Source organism: Montipora capricornis, chromosome 1, assembly GCF_036669925.1.
Source record: "Montipora capricornis isolate CH-2021 chromosome 1, ASM3666992v2, whole genome shotgun sequence".
In the NCBI taxonomy this organism is placed as follows: Eukaryota; Metazoa; Cnidaria; class Anthozoa; order Scleractinia; family Acroporidae; genus Montipora; species Montipora capricornis.
This window is the reverse complement of record NC_090883.1, coordinates 2,696,802-2,713,627: the sequence shown is the minus strand read 5'-3', so window position 1 is coordinate 2,713,627 and position 16,826 is coordinate 2,696,802. Positions and strand designations below refer to the sequence as shown.

The window sequence follows — 16,826 nt, the reverse complement described above, 5'->3', positions numbered from 1 at the left end:
ATTTAAGAAAATGTCGTCTTCGATCATTCGTCCCTTGTTGGAGCTATTCACAGTTGGCGCTGTATTTTGTCACTTAACCAAGGGGCGAGGAAGAATACAAGCAACGAGCAAAATGCCCGCACGTATTATATGTTAAACCATTCAATACGAGATTTATTACCTACTAATACGCCATCTTCCAGTATGTTGGCTTCTTCCTGCAATGGTTGAGAATCGTCTAGATTGCAAAATAAGCCCGGGGAAAAGGGGGGGGGGGGGGGGGGGGAAGAGTACTGCCATATATGGGCTATATTGGTATGTGCCGCTGTGAAGGGTATGGTTTTTCAAGCAGTTTACTCTAGGATAGGGTATATAAATCAGAGCGTTTGGTCTAAAATAGGATATTATTTTTCACGAATCTGACCAGTTGGTTGAAGATTTAATCTAGACTAAGGATACCATAAATTGCAATTAAAAAAGATTTAAAATTCAAATCGACAAAGTTTAAATTTACGCAACTCAGCCTCAACAGTGTCGATAGATGTCTATCATAAAACACTACTGGGTATTATCAGGAGCCCACCACCCGAAGCCTCAATCTTCCATATAAACATTTGGAGACAACCTTTGCCCATATCTTTTTATTTTTAGACGTTCAAATTCCCGCGAATGCATTATGCCGTCCAATCAGAACAAAGCTTTTGTATTACATCACAAGTAGTCACGCACCAGTCATCGCGTTCGTCTCACAAAATACTCTAAAAATATAAAGATACGGGCAAAGGTTGACTCAAGGATATAGTCTGGATGGAGGCTCGGGGGATGGGCTCCTGGTATTATTAACTGTCGACAATAGGTTAGTGAGGATTTGGGAAGTTTACTCTACTATAGGGTAGCAAAATTCAGCTGAACTAACTGTGGTATAGGCTAAGGGTAAATTAGGGTTAGCTAAATTCCCGGGCTTTGCATTGCATCGTGTTGAAAACAATTTCTTTTATTGAAAAACTCTCATTCCCTACGTATTTGCTCTGTCCTAAACCGGTCAAACCGGGACACTACAGTGAATTACCTCATATTTTGCGCGTTCTCTTGACCATATATAGTCAAATGGCTAAATTGTGGAATGATAAATTACCATACTGATGATATGTGTGCTTCTTTGTCAGTGATGACGAAAGAATGAAACCTTCTATTAGAAGCATGGGGTCTTCTTCTCAAGAAGTATTTTCCTCTGTACCTACAAACATAAACTGCGCAAAACTAAAAAGCGTACAAGAGTCCATCTGATACCTTATCACCAGCGTGCGTTATTTATAGCCTGGTTGTGTCAGTATGGAAATTATAACGGTTATAGACCTTATTCCAAAATGGCCGTCATTTAAATATTCTTTTGTTTTTATTCAAATTAGCCATTGATGCCTCGTTCTTGAGCTGAAAATTCAAAAGAATATTTTGCCTTGAACGAGGCTTCAAGGTCTAATTTTAATGAAAAGCAAAGAATATCTAAATGGCGGCCATTTTGGAATAAGGTGTATATCACGTTACGTTTAGCGTAACAGGAACTCAGCAATAAATGCGGACCTATTAAGTGTTATCTGGGTACGGGATATTTAGGTAAAAAAATTGTAGGGACTCGGGATGTTTGGGGTGAAAATTAATCGGAATCAGGATACTTAAAGAAGAGATTCCGGGAATAGACCATATTCATAAATGGCGGCTAAGTAAGGCTTTTTTTTATGCTAATCATCTTCACTAGCCTCGTTAGCACTAACAAATTCCAAAGAACTGTTTCTTTAAAGTGAGGCTAGTGAGAATGATTAGCACAAAGACACGAGAATATTTTCAAACTTTACTGCCGAGCATCAAACCTGAAAAATTAAAGGTTCGTTGGTCAATATAGAAGGCGTAAAAGTGAAAACGATACTCGCAAATGCAATTATTCTCATCTGTCACAATATCTACCAATATCTCTCTCTAGAAAACGTGTTCGTGAAAAACTCTTCCTCTCCCCCTCCCCCTCCTCCTACCCCCCAGGTGCACACTGACGTCATCAGAAGTAACTGGCATAGGCCACTTCGGAAAATACCATAATACTCTTTGTTTGTTCCCCCAAATTTTGCATAAGCATTGTTTCCAGTTTCTCTCGGAACTTACAATGGTCCCAAGAGAAAACAAAAGTTATTCAAAATTTTGGGGGACAAACAAAGAGTATTATGGTATTTTCCGAAGTGGCCTATTATAGGGATACAAACCACAAGAATTAACGGGATACGGGATATCTAGGCCAAAAATTAATGCGATACAGAATACTAAGATCCCCCTAATGGGCCCTCAGCAATGGTCGATTTTAGGTACTGAACTTCGATAGAGTGTGACGCTTTTCGACGAGAAACCAACAAATATCTGATTGAGTGTTTTGACTGGATTTCTGAATTCATCACGGCGAGTATCGTACAGTGAGAAAGTTGCTTCAAATTTCGTGTTTATGCTCAGTCACAGTGTTTGCCGGGCGACTGAACTCTTCGTTTGATAACCTAACAAGGCACTGAACTTCGATTGGCGAACTCGTTGGTTCAAGTGGTGAACTCCAAGGTTCCTCAGTTGTTGAAAGCACACTCTATGCAAGTGCACACAAAAATAAGGCAAATAAATCCAAGAATTCAATCTCCGTTCACTATTTGACAAGTGAACACACTGGTTCGATTACTGAATAATTAATTATATTTCCATAAGATCGCAATAGTAGCAAGTATGATAAATACTGTAAGAAACAGACAACGTTTTTAAAAGACATGTTTCGGCATGCTTATGCCATCATCAGTTTAATGAGTTCCTAAGTGTGAACAGTTATAAAGGAAAAAAGAACACACAGAAAAGGATAAAAGAAAACACGGAAAGCAATAAAAACTCGCACATTTTTAAGCATTTTAAGGGCCCACTGACGTATTTTTTGGGGTGCGTTGCTAAGGATGTAATGGTTAAGTAATTTGAGAGAATTTGGCATTATTTTGGTCAGTTTCCAACTTTGGTAAGCCAATTACCCTAAATATGACGTAATCATACCACGCCCATGGTCACGTGACCAATAAAAGAAAACTCTAAATTTGTCTCCGTGCTACACAATTTGGGTATTTAATCGATGGTTTAATAATTTGTATTCGTTTTTGCATCCAGCCAAGCATGGTTTTCTTTTTATTTTGAAAAGTGTTCTTTTTAAAGACATAAACGATACTGAAATACTAGGAGCCCATTACCCGGAGCTTCCATCTGTATTGTACCCTTGAGTCAACCCTGTCCCGTATCTTTCTATTTTTAGAACTGCTACATTTTGACGTATGTGACGTATGTGACTGAGAACATACGTACCCATAACTTTTTCAAAAAAGATGATTTTAAAAAATCAATGCTTAGCTATATTCTGTATTTGGGGATGAAACGTGCCATGTAAAAAAAAAATAATTCAATTTAAAGACCGCGGAAATTTAGCGTTTTTCTCAAACCGAAAGTCAGTTCGTTTACGCATGTGCAGTTGATCTGAGAACGAGCGCGAGGAAGGGCGAAGAAAAACCTTCGATGGAAACAACAGTTTGTGCGGTGACTTTTGCTTGTGAGTGGGTTTTCTTAAGCTTGTCAGCTCATGATATGATGACGTCAGTCACCGGAAGTAACATTTCACATCCTTAGCAACGCGCGAAAAATCCGTCTGTGGGCCCTTAACACATCTCCGTTATGTAAGAACAAATACTCCCCTTCGTATGTTGGTATTCTGGATTCTGCCAGAGCAACTCAATTGATTTAAAACTCAAAGAAGCTTTTTATGTAAATAAGATCAAACCGGAACTTAACAAACAATTGCAGCATTACAACACTTTTCTCACGTTTTAGTTTACACCTTGATGTGTGGTGTCACGCTGTAAATAGTACCCACTTTTGTATTACGTCATGTTGTAATAACTTTTTCATCTACCCGTAGACTTTATAACTGTTCACACTTAGGAACTCATTAAACTGATGATGGCATAAGCATGCCGAAACATGTCTTTTAAAAAAGTTGTCTGTTTCTTACAGAATTAATTATATCTTGGTTTCTTCTCCAGATTTCCTCCAGATCTTATCTTGCTCATGATTCCAAGGTGGAGCAAATGAATAGACCTTATTCACGATAGCCGCCATGTTGGATTTGCCTTTATCGTGCAAATTAGCTACACATTTTTGAGGGCAAACAACACAAGTTCGAGAGGTTATAACAAACATCTTAGCCACACATATGATTTGTTTCACGTTCATTGAATGTTTATCACCTAAGTAGTAAAATAGAATGATTACACAAGTTACTTCGATGTTTTTTTAGTGAAAAATGAGCAGATAACGACGTAGACAGTCAATATGTCGGAGGCAATCAAAAGATAAAAAATTATTATAAAAGGTAATTAATTCTAAATTCTAAAATGTACTTTAGCAATGTTAATTCAATATTTCGACGATCCGATTTTCCGCAATTTGCCTTTGTTCCATTGTTTGCCCCCCAGCATAACACATGGCTAATTTGCATGACAATTTAAAAACCAACACGGCGGTTATCGGGAATAAGGGCTATTCGCACAATTCTCTCGACACTCCCCGCGGGATGTGGGAAACTTAAAGAAATTGCAAATTGTAGCTACGATGAGTAATGAAAAAACTTAGAAACGGAATTCCACGAACGGAAACCTTGACGCGGATGCCGCGTAATGAGAACACATGGTAATAGCCCATTTCCGAGTTGATGCATGCCTCAGTTTTAAAGCGAGTCCTGGTGCACAACCATTCAATTGGAAATGAGACAAGCTCATTTCCCTTTCAATAGTTGCGTACCAAGACTCACTTCAAACCCGGAAATGGACCATTCGATCAGTAATTTTCCATTCCTAATCACAGTTCACGGGTATATGGAAAACTACGGTGATCTTCGCGCTATTTTCCCAGCGCCTACGAAAGTGGACTATTTTAAAGAGATTTGCGATTCCGGCTTCCGATTCCGGTTTCCGGGTTAATCTTTCCGGCTTTTCCGCTCTAATGGATATTTTTTGTTCGCTTTTTTCCCGAAATTAATAGAAGTTTCCACTAATTGTTGTCATCCTCGTAATTTCTTGCAAAATCTTTAAATTCCCGTTTTTCTCTGAAACGTAGATTTGTCACTTCCCCACCCCGAACAGGACATTTTAGTTTGTGACCAGTCATCTTGCATGGAAGCCTGCACAGCGTCGACAGAAAATCGACTTTCATTATTAATTGCTGCTTACGAGCCCGAACGAGTAGAAGAGATCCAGGAAGAACACAACCTTTCAAACAGTCTCGGCATCTTTATTTTTAACAAGAGTAAATTAGCTATAGGTAATTCACTCTTGTGTTTAAGCATTACTATTTTTTGTTTTTCTCCGAAAAACCACTAAATTACATATTGAGAAGTAGGGAAAACCTGGAAGATCTTGGATATGTCATTACTTCTATAAGCCCGAGAAGACATTCAGACAAGCCCTACTTGGTCTCAGGAATATTACATTACATTGCAACGAAACGTTCTTGCAGAGGGTTGCAAAAATTCTTGGAACTGTTGTACTCAGAAAATGCGCTCAGACCCGACCCCTCTCCCACCTAATTAAAAAAAAATAATGGTCCGTTCCTCGAGACCTGGAGCGCTTACCATTTGAATGGAAATTTCGGTAATCCCGGAGAGAATTCAAATGGAACGGTTCATCTCGGTGGAATGTTTTCGGAAAAAAAAAGGGGGATACCTTTCGAGGTATCCCCCTTTTTCTCGCTTTGACCGGAATGCCCGGACATTTCTGTACCATTTGTCCACAATTCCAAGTGCCAGAGAAAATAGACGGTTTCATTTGTTTTTCAACCAGAACATTTTCTTTTTCTAACTACAGAACGTACAGTACCATTTGTCGAAACATTCTCACCGAAAATTTCATTCAAATGGTAAGCGCTCCTGTGAAAAAAGTGAAAGTGAAACTCTCCCTCTCATGTGTAGTTCACATGCTTTATTTCACAAAAGGATATCCTTACCATATATGGCTATAGTAAACACATGGTGGCGGCAAAATTGTAACGGAGTCCTCCCTGGAGGTAGCATCATAAGCCTCCTATCTCTCTCGGGTACCCGTCTCTATATTTGGAAAAACCGGGCTTACTTTCCTGGTTTCTGGAATATTTTTCTTAGATTGTATTGCCGTAGGATGGATCAGGCCTCGCAGAGAAAGCCTTGGCTTTGGTTTGCTGTTCGTAAATCGCATTGCGACTCTCCTCTTGGACAAGTAAGCCGTTGTATCCCTTCATATGGTCTTCATGTGAATCGAACACCGGTTTCAATCCTCCACATTCAATGCTTTCTTTGCAGTTTTCTTTAAAGCAGGCAGACCCAGTTCAACTGACAATTATTTTTAACAAGGTGAGTCATGGTGCAAGGTCATTAATTCACCATTCTCAAGACCATTAAACGCCTTTGTGTTTTTAAATTATTGAAACCAAATGCGAGGGATTGTACATTTAGCGACCTGAAATATCAACATCATTTCAGACCCATTATATATGTTGCTTGTGCAGAATATAGAGTCCATATTCCCACCAAGTAGAATAAATATTGAATAATCGATGGAAACGACAGCAATTCTTCTATCTAAAAGTCCACTCTCTCAGCTTGATCGAAACTTTCACTTTGAAGTCAGCAATTACGTACAAATTACAGGACTCCGTCGAATAGATCAGGAAGCATGATCTGTTTACAAATTAAATTGGAGTGTTCGCCTTTGTGTGTCACTGAAAATGTTTGTTGTTCCACTCGTAAAATAGCTTGGTTTGCGATCGTATGATGTCGAAACATTTTCACATATTATTGGGAGGATAAAGCAATCCATGAAGACACGCAAAGACTTCATGAGGAAACAGTTTAATAAGCTTTCATTTATGAGGGGAAGTTCGTTTTGTCGTCTGCCCCCAATCCGAACACACTCTTATGAATCATGTTTTCTTGGAAAATATGGAACAAGGTACAGTTGCTGCTTTTAATCGGTCGATCAAGAGCGACGCAAATTTTTAATTTGCATTTAGCTACTAGTTTATGGAAATGTTATATATATGGAATTTTATCCAAGTCTCGATTGTTCTGCAACCCTTAATTTCTTGGAAAGATGACCTTGATCTTGCAGCAAGTCTTCTTGGAAAGGAAGCTTAAATTTTATTAGACTTCTACTTCGTATCCAGAAGAGTGAAATATTACAAATATTTAGATACAATTTGACATTGTTATAGTGGGAAAGAAACTTAATTAACAAATCAAATTTAATTGAAAACATTCTGTCTGCAACTGATGGACAAATAAATACTGTTGGTGGGGAGGGGGGGGGGGGGTCATTGTATTCCCCTGAATACAATGACCCCCCAACTGCAATGGCAAACAGTAATAATAATACCTATCAATAATAATATCACAATAATTCCTATCATGATTGGTGCTCTTGGAAGCATATCAAAAGGTGCAAAGACCTGGTTTGGCAAGCTAGATGTACCTGACTTCCTTGGAAGTGTACAATTATCGGCCATTCTTGGAACTGCTCACCTGTTGCAGAAAGTGTTGTGTCTCTAAGCTACGGGGAGTTGCTGAGACACAATAAACATTACACAGTAGAATACCCGACAACTGGAGAGAGTTGAAGAATAATAAAAATGATAATCCCTTTATTTAAGTCTCAATGTTATGTAGCTGAGCTCGAATCCTGGGGTGGGGGGGGGGGGGACTCCCACATGGAACAGACGGGGATGCTCGTCGGAAATTTTGAATTTAACCCCTAAAGGAGACCATCTGGGCGTGGCTCAAGCTTTTTGTGACCCCTAAAGGAGACCAATCTGGGTGTGGCTTAAGCAAATTTTGACCCCTAAAAACAAGTCAAAAAGAAAATTTCACTTCCGTTTCTCTTCGTGTAACTCTGTGTTTCTTAGCGGAACCCTAAACGAGACCTTGGCGGCTTAAAATATTGGCGCTTTGCCCGGAACACCCTAAGCGAGACCAAAATCCAAAATTTACACCCCTAACGACAAGCATCCCCGTCTGTTCCCCCGGGGCTCGAATGCTCCTAGTCTACTAATTGGGAAAATTATAAATCACTTGAAATCAGGACAAATCAAATCAAATGTTGGTTTTTGAGGAGAGCAGAGAGCCAGAGTACTTCCCTGGAGAAAACCTCTCAGAGCTTAGTAGAGAACCAACAAACTCAATCCACATAATTATGGCCTTGAATCAGGTAATCAATCCTGGGCCACATTGGTGGAAGGCGAGTGCTCTCACCACTGTGCCAGTCCTGCTCCAGCTGAACCAAGTAGAGATTTTGAAAACAAATCAAAAGAGTTGTGGTAACACCTTGTCGATGAATCCAACTGCAATCTGTCTTCTTTTTTTCCCAATTCCTGTGAGTGGGATGTGGGTACAGATGGTCTTGTCTTTTCTGTGGACTCTCGTGAATCTCTACTGACTATTTAAATTGAGACTGTGAATTCTACATGTACAACTGCAATTTAACCCACAGTGATAAGAGCATCCCATAAAGTGTTGTAAGGTGTATTTGTATGTTATATTTGGAAAATATATCACACCAGGGTTTTTGATTGTTTTTCACATATAGAGGTTATGTTGGTAAGGGTACCAGTCATGGCCAACTGCCAAGGGTTTAATGGCATGTCCTCCTACCTTTTATGTAATAACTGATGTAAAAAAATGTGAAATGTGAAATGGTGAGGGCGGCCATAAGCCTCAAATGTAGGCTATCAAGTATTTTTGTGATTTCACAACTGTCAATTCTTGGCTTTCACTGACTCACCGCAAGCAACATGGCCGCAGCTAGACGGGCTTCCATGCAAATTGAGTCCGCCCATAATCCCCCCTAGTTTTCTTTAAAAGAAACTCTCCAGGCAAGAATGGAGTTCATTTTCTTTCTCCAGAAAAACAAATCATGATGTCCCTTTGCAGTTGTTTAAGCAGAATCAATAACAAAGTGGTCAACTTTGATGTGGCTACATGTACATCATTTGACAGGTTTTTTAGTGAAGTTAAGCAAAAGGCGGTAACAATGAGAATGTTGCCCAAAAATGTATTTTCATGTTATTCAAATACATTCCATTTCACTATCATTCTGAGTCATTTAGCATGGAAATGTGTGTATGTATATCGTGATATCTTCTTTAATATTTCCTCAATAATTTGTGGTCATTTCACATCAATATTGTGAAGTGAAGTACACATATTAGCCACTCCCTTCAGGGGTGGTTTCCTTTTTTGTTTGGGGGACTTTGGCCAGACTGTTCGTTATGCAGTTAACAATTGCTGAGGGAAGTGAAAGATGCCCCCATATAGAACAAGACCGCAAATGGTTAGACTCTGGAACCCTGCATCCTGATCTTGTGCTAAAACCTTGCTATTTGTGTATAAGTGCACATCTTAATGGCACCCTTGCTTGGTTGCAAGACCCTTTTCTTTGCTTTTTCTGTCTGGTTGGTAAGAGTGTTGTAGATAAACAGCTATGGTATATTATGTAGTGAATTAAAGGTAATTTAATAATTCATTAACAACAATAAACATTTGCTGCAGCAGCATTAATTTTTTCACATGCATCAGGATTCCTCAAGCTCAGGTTTTGAGGAACCGCTGTAGTTTTTAGGCTGAAGAGCAAGTATTTTTATTGAGACTGAGAGGACATCCCCTTCCCTTCATGTTCGTTCCACTGTTTTTCAGTGAGGCACATTCGTTCAGGTCTTATGTGTTGGAACTCATTAATGACTTGCCAAGCTGGCTGCATGAAGCATTTGACTGCCTTGTCCCTCTGTCCACGCCTTCACTTTTTATAAGTGTGACAGATACTTACAGGTTTTCTATATTATGTTGGAGCTCTGGGATTGTTTTCTAGGATTTGCCAGCCACCACAGAGCATTCTCCATCTAGGAGCTGGCTGCCAGTAGTAGCTTTTTTAGATCTGGCAATCATCCGACTTCCACTAGGTTATCACTATCGTAAATGGCTTAAAATCTAATGATGCAAATCAATTTCTATTTCTTGGCCTTATCATTGTTATTTGTAGTATGCATCAGTTGAAAAGGATGGAGAAAGATATATGACTCCTGAAAACCTCATCAGAGACTACCTTGGTATGCAAAAAGTTGAAGACTACAATAAAACGACGCTAACTCTACTGGCAGGATGTGTTGACCAAACAAAGGATGGGTATGTACGCTGTAGGATTTTCTTGTTGGAATTTTGTGTTCAAACTGTTAGGAACAACCAATAAAACGTCCTCTTTTTGAAGGAAACGTTTGGAAACACTTACATGGTTTACCAAAAACTTGAGTCGTAGCTGTCTGAAAAATGTCGAAAGTGTACTATGATGTACAAGAACATGTTTGCAGTGAGACTAGACGCTGTACCGTATTGGACACTAGTGAGGTCTTTTCCTCCTTTTCCTCTTATCAAAAGTTGTGTACAACATAATGAGATGGTTTGGTTTGATTTCCTTATTGGACTCCAATACATGTAAGGTCTTTTCCACTCTCTTATCAAACTTTCTCATTATCTCATACAGCAGAACACAATGACTCACTGTGGTTAAATAATTATCTGGTTACCAGAGTCAAGCCATCTGAGATTTTCAGTCACATTGTCAAAATGGAAATTTTCCTTTACTTTAAGGTCACCCAACAGATGAACAATGAGGGAAAACTGCCCTTTATCCACCCTGTGAGCAGAGCCTCTCTAAAACTCACCAGAGGGTGAGAAAAAGAGGCTCTGCAGAAAACCTATCAAGTCTTTTAGGTCGCCGCAGCCCAACTTTCTGGGCTAAGTCACTCCAGTCAAACCGGTTGAGGCAGCGCGCACATCATATTTTTGACAAGGCGAAGGTCAAAATTGAGCCTTCAGTACGAAAATCAACGTCGCTCGTGCATACTCAATAAAGACTTAATACGATTTCTGCAGAGTCCTTTCTTTCTTTCTTGTCGAGTTAAGAAAGGCTCTGCTAGCAGGGTTCCCTTTACCATACTTTTTTTGTAAGGGATATTTTTTTAAGTTTGCACTTACAGTATGTCCAGATGCACATCCAATCTTAACGTCCCTATAAGTCTATTAAAGTAAGCCTTTGCTACCTATTGCCAACAATAGCGTAAGGGTAAAGGTTAGCATTATTTTTAGCTTAGGGTACAAGTGCAGCTGGTTATCGTTACTTGAGGAGTGTTGTTTGGGGGGACAATGTGATGTTAATTGTCTGTATTCCGAGATACGAGTGATGTCGAAATTGAAAAGAAGAGGGGCATTACTAAGCCACAAAACACCGAAACAGCCAAACGAAAGACTAAAACACCATGTATGACCCCACCATACACTGAATACGTTATTGCTCCCAATTCATTGACATTAAGATTAGGAATCAGATTAAGACTAAGAGTAGGCGCAATAACTTATTAGGGCTAAAATGATGCTTAATCTCAAATCCAACCTTTGTTGGTTAGTATTCAATGTATGGTGGGGTCATACATGGTGTTTTGGTGCTTCGTTTTGCCGTCTCGCTGTTTAGTTATGTCCGAAGAAGACGCTGATTGACATCTTCGTGCATCTAATTAGGGGTATTTCTGGACATATCTGAAAGTTTGCTATCATTTCTTTAAAAGTATTTTGTTCCCTTAAGTTTTGGACGGATTAATTCTCCCTCAGTGAAATCCAAACAGATCGAATTCCTCTAGGTGATTTAAGAATATTTTGTTAACCCATTGACCCCTGAGAGTGAGACTTGAAACCTTTTACTTGTCTAACGCCAGACGATTTTACTTGTCAATGGGGAGCATCCTAGGGCATTTGAAGTGTGAATGGGTTAACACGTTAAGCCGTGAAAAGGGACTTACAAAATAACCACATGGCTTTTAGTTGAATGTGTTCATCTAGTTAACCTGATGCAAGACCACACTTAAACACTTGTATAGCAACTTTGAATGGAAAACAAGGAGGATGTTCCCCAAAATAGACATTTATTGTTTTTGAAAAACTATAAAAAAATGTCTCACTTTTCCTTGACAGGTTGATATCCTTCAGCGAATTTATGGCATTTGAAGCATTGCTCCGTGATCCTGGTGCTCAACACAAGATTGTTTTTCAGCTTTTTGATTTGGATGGCAAAGGATCTGTTACGTTTGGTATAAACTACTGTTACTGTAGCAATATGTGCTTCTAAGCATACATTAGAAACTTGCTCTGTAAAGTACATGTAGCAGAGATGCCAATATTAATCTTTATGTTCAACAACTATCGATCTACTTGATTGGATAGCAAACTAGAAAATTTGTATTAGCAACTTTATTCATTCAGTTCAATGGAACGGAAGGATACCAGAGGTTATCCCTATGAAGGGTATCCGCCTGCAGCCGGATGTAATTGAGTGAGAGTGGATTTTGACGAGGGAGGTAACCCGGAGTACCCAGAGAAAAACCTTTGGAGTCAGATTGAGATCTTCTGACACTCAGTCCACATTATGACCTCGGGCCCAAGAGTTGAACCCGTGTCGCAGAGGTGGAAGGCACGGTTGATAAAGTACTGTAACCACTCTGCCGTTCTGACTCTCCAGTTTTATGTAACTTTGAGCAGGGGTAACCCTGCAATGGACCAGCATGTAATCCAGGGTATATCATGTAACAGCAAAACTTGCCTTTGATTGTTGTCTCCTGTAAGGTTCATATGAAGGCTGTTAACATTGGTTTATTTAACCTGTATTCACAACAAAAGTGCTCCCGATCAGCGAGTAAATCATCTGGCGTTAGCCAGAGTTAAATCCATAAGTCTGACTCACTCTTAGGAGTGATTGGGTTAAGGGCACAGGTTAATTTGTTATTTTCAATGATTGCCACCTCTTGAAAAGATTATTACAGTCAAGTATGCAAACAATAATTATTTGTTTTCTTTAAGATGAATTTGAAAACGTCATAAAGAAGACAACTTTCTTCAACAAAATAAAATTCAACTTTGACACTGAATTTGTGCATACATACTTTGGGACTGATAAGAAGGAACATGTTCGCTTTGATGACTTTTCGCATCTACTTCAGGTTGGTGCAGTTTTTTAACCCTTTTACTCCCAAACCAGCCTGAACTGGTCTAATGCCATTGACTCCCAGGATTGAAGCAATGAAGAACAGATTTCTAGGCATTACATGTAGATGTGTTTAAATACAGTTGAGTTGAAAAGAACATGTACATATAGTAGTATTAACACATTCATTTCATAGAGGGTAAATGTGAGAATTAAAGGAGGTGTCAGCAACTGGAGGATTAGTAAATACAAAAAAGTAGTACGGTAAATGGGTTGGGTGGAAGAGTCTGTCTTGTGGAGCTTGTCATTTGGATGCAAGCCCTTTCATTAACCAGTACATTTTGAAAGTCCATTAATTTGCTATTGTTGTTTTCTTCTTTTTGTTAAAGGATCTGGAAAAAGAGTACCAGCGTCAAGCGTACTTACAAAGCAAGATGCCAGATGGAGAGATAACAGCAGTCAAGTTTGCAGAAATAATGAAAATTTTAAGAGGCCACAAACTTTCGCCTTTTGTTAGAAATTACCTACTCACAGTAAGGAAAAAATGCTCTATGCCATCTCGAACTATCAATGTAATTTTGATAACAGCAGATTATAATGATGATATCAAGGCAACAACTTTCATATTATACTGTCTTGAATCTGATCAAGGCTTTACTACCCTTGGGTAATTGTGTAAATTGCTCAACATACCAATTCTTGAAGAATCTGAAAACAGATTCTCCAAGAATCTGTTGGCAACAGCACATTATTATTATTATTATTATCATTATTATTATTATTATTATTATCATTATCATTATCATTATCATTATCATTATCATTATTAACCGTTTTGTGATATCCAGAATAATAATATTATTATTAAGGTCCCAGCAAGTGTATTTTGTTTTGTGCTTACAGTAGTTGATTCCGTTTTGCCTCCGCTGCAATGATAGATGAGTTTAAAATCATCTGAAAATTTAGTGCATTGTATGTGGAGGGTTGCAAAGGTACCTGGCTAGGGGAAAGCCAGCAAATGCCAGGTTTTTTTAAAGCCAACAAACAGATTTATGTGGTGGTGAGAGCCCCTCCTCCTAATAAGTTATGTTTGTGTCACTAACTGTTAATCATTCATTACGTAGGCTGCAAGCGGAGAAGGTGGGCACCGTATCAGTTATGGCTATTACAGAGCTTTCAATACCATGTTGGATCACGTACAGGTTCTACACGATATGGCATGTATAGCTGCCAAAGGAAATCGATTCAAAGAGTTGAGAAAAGGTTAGTTCATCAACAAGAGATTGATCAATATCAGCAGGAGATGTTCGTTCGACATTGTCAATAGCTGTAGCTGGGAATATTGTATCTGATTTGTGAAATAAATGTGTCACTGATATTGTAGTTACATTTGTAGAAAATGGTTTGAAATGCTTTGAATGTCCCCTTTAACATCTTTGTCCTCTCTTAAACCCCATGCCTTCTTAGAGTGACCCTTACAGAATTTTATAATTCCACACCATTTCACACCATTGCAAACGAGCAATGAAATTAAATCCAGTTGTTCAAATGCTGGTCCAGATATCTTCATTGGGTGGATAAGTCACTATCCAACAGTTTTAATTTTTGCAAACTGAAGATTTAAATACTATATGTATTTGCTGGCATAACTGTGAATAATACATGTAAGTTATTATGCATACTCTAAGCACACAAGTAGAGGCTTGTAATAATAATTATTCTGATCCAATTCGTCCAGAATCAGTCTATTCCAATCTAGATACCCAAAACTTGCAGCAATGTCTTTAAATTTGAATTTGAAATGGATGCAGTTTATTGGTATGTATTTTGTTTTTTTTTTTCAGCGGATATATTGCATGAAGCCAAATCTGATTGTGAGGTATTTAGAATGAAAACTTGTTTTGGTGAATCCTCAATGACGGAAGACGTTAGACAAAGTTTCTTGTGCATCATTCTTTGACTTAACGATTGCTGTTCAAGGCTACTGCCTAAGAAAATCTTCCCGGAGCCCTTCGAGCTTCCAACATTAATAGTTAGTAGCCCGAGTCATTTTTTTCACGAGCCCAGAATTAATTAATTAACCCAGCGTCCCCCCGCCGAATTCAAGTAGTCTGCCTTTTATAATTATACGAAAGATGTAAACGTGCCACAGAGGACTTGCCAAGAAACTGGTGTGTACCTTGTGACAGTAAACGTTGTATTTCCAAACGAAGTGAAAAAAAGCAATCATATTTTCCCATTTAATTAAACTGTTTATCTTCAAGATCAAGGGCGATAGTAGTCACAGTTCTTGATCCTGTCCGTCACTGATCAACATTTCATGTCGAAATAGTAAAACTAAAAGTGTACTTCAGAAAATAATTTACCGCCTTGTGGTTTGTTTGTTAAATTTTTTGCTGGCACGTCTTAAGTGCATAAAGGTATCTGGGGTTAGGGAAGAATCTTCAGCGATCAATGGGAAATACAGTATCGCATCACGGCAATGCATGTTTAATTGTATCACTGAAGTGACTACGTAATCATACATTACTCGAGTTCCGAATGACCACACGGGAAGCAAAAAGTATTGCTTACCAGTTGCGAGAGCTCCATTGCTGTCACCGGAGGCAAAAACCAAGTAATATTTGCAATTAACGCGGGAAAAAAGTAGATTCGCACGTGCGGCACGTTAGAATTTTTGTAGTGACAGTAGTACAGACATCACCAAAACAAGTAATATTTTCTTTCGGCATTTAATTCAAGATTAAGAAATCACATTGCAAATAATAATATACCAAATTTTACTAGTAAGTCTCTTGAGAGCTGATGGGATGAACGTGGTTAAGGTTCTAGGTTGCTTTCCACAAGTTAACGGGCGCGAATTTAACTGCCTTTACGTGATTAAAAAAAAAACAGGAGAAACGCATGGACGTAGCAATACATCCACAGGTCGTCCAAACTCGATATTACAGACTTATCTGTACTGCATCATATTATGCAAGAGTAGAAATATAAGGATTTGTATGGGGAAAACGATTTTTCTCAAAATTCCAAAAAATATTTACGATTTAAAATAAAAAATAGCTTACCTTGCTTCAGTCTTGTGTGTCTTTGTCTCTGGTACGGTTTTTGAGTCGATTAAGAGCGTTTTTGGTGGTTTTTGGTTCCTCTTCTTTTCCCTCTATATATTCTTTTCCAAAGGTGGGGACCGAGACGAAGCCGCCGAACGGAATCACCGAAGGAAAAGGGCCATAAATTCGCTCCCGGCAAAACTTTGATCGCTTCTAAATTCCAAGTAGATCACGGCTTGGTCAATGGGCACAATGGTGACCAATCGTGAGTCTTTGGTCGGGTCGCTAAGCAATCTTCCATCGGTTTCGGTAACGCGGCTTGTGAATAAAGCCTCATCCAATGGCTCTCGAAGCAAATGTTTGCAGAGTTTGGCGGCCCTTAATTCCTTCTCAGTGTACAAACGGCTCAAATGAAGACGACGAATTGGTAGCGGAGGTATCGTTCGTGATCTACTTGGAATTTCGAGGCGATCGAAGCCTTGGGAGCGAATTTATGGCCCTTTTCCCTCGGAGATTCCGTTCGGCGGCTTTGTCTCGGTCCCCAACCTTGCAAAAGAATATTTATAGGGAAAAGAAGAGGAACCAAAAGCCACCTAAATCGCTCTTAACCGACCCAGAAACCGTACCAGAACGCTCAAGCAAAGTAAGCTATTTGCTATTTTTTATTTCAAGTAGTAAATGTTGAATTTTGAGAAAA

At 38.9% G+C, this 16,826-nt stretch overlaps 1 protein-coding gene and 1 long non-coding RNA gene across 3 annotated transcripts in view; one reads left to right on the top strand and one right to left on the bottom strand.

The window, feature by feature from the left end:
* LOC138036692 (uncharacterized) overlaps positions 1 to 16,766 on the bottom strand; it is a 19,173-nt gene extending 2,407 nt beyond the window's left edge. Inside the window, exons 1-2 of the long non-coding RNA XR_011130067.1 lie at positions 16,148 to 16,766; positions 8,381 to 8,492 (exon numbers count right to left, since the gene is read on the bottom strand). This is a non-coding gene — a long non-coding RNA (uncharacterized lncRNA). The remainder of the gene's footprint in view (positions 1 to 8,380; positions 8,493 to 16,147) is intronic.
* The window catches only part of LOC138034954 (electrogenic aspartate/glutamate antiporter SLC25A13, mitochondrial-like), a 30,971-nt gene continuing 20,168 nt past the window's right edge, over positions 6,024 to 16,826 (top strand). For both annotated transcript variants that reach the window (XM_068882412.1, XM_068882082.1), the window contains exons 1-8: positions 6,024 to 6,281; positions 6,365 to 6,415; positions 10,092 to 10,234; positions 12,074 to 12,189; positions 12,956 to 13,095; positions 13,469 to 13,612; positions 14,204 to 14,342; positions 14,924 to 14,958. In XM_068882412.1, coding sequence (XP_068738513.1) covers positions 6,039 to 6,281; positions 6,365 to 6,415; positions 10,092 to 10,234; positions 12,074 to 12,189; positions 12,956 to 13,095; positions 13,469 to 13,612; positions 14,204 to 14,342; positions 14,924 to 14,958 — 1,011 coding nt within the window. In that variant the 5' untranslated portion in view covers positions 6,024 to 6,038. The remainder of the gene's footprint in view (positions 6,282 to 6,364; positions 6,416 to 10,091; positions 10,235 to 12,073; positions 12,190 to 12,955; positions 13,096 to 13,468; positions 13,613 to 14,203; positions 14,343 to 14,923; positions 14,959 to 16,826) is intronic.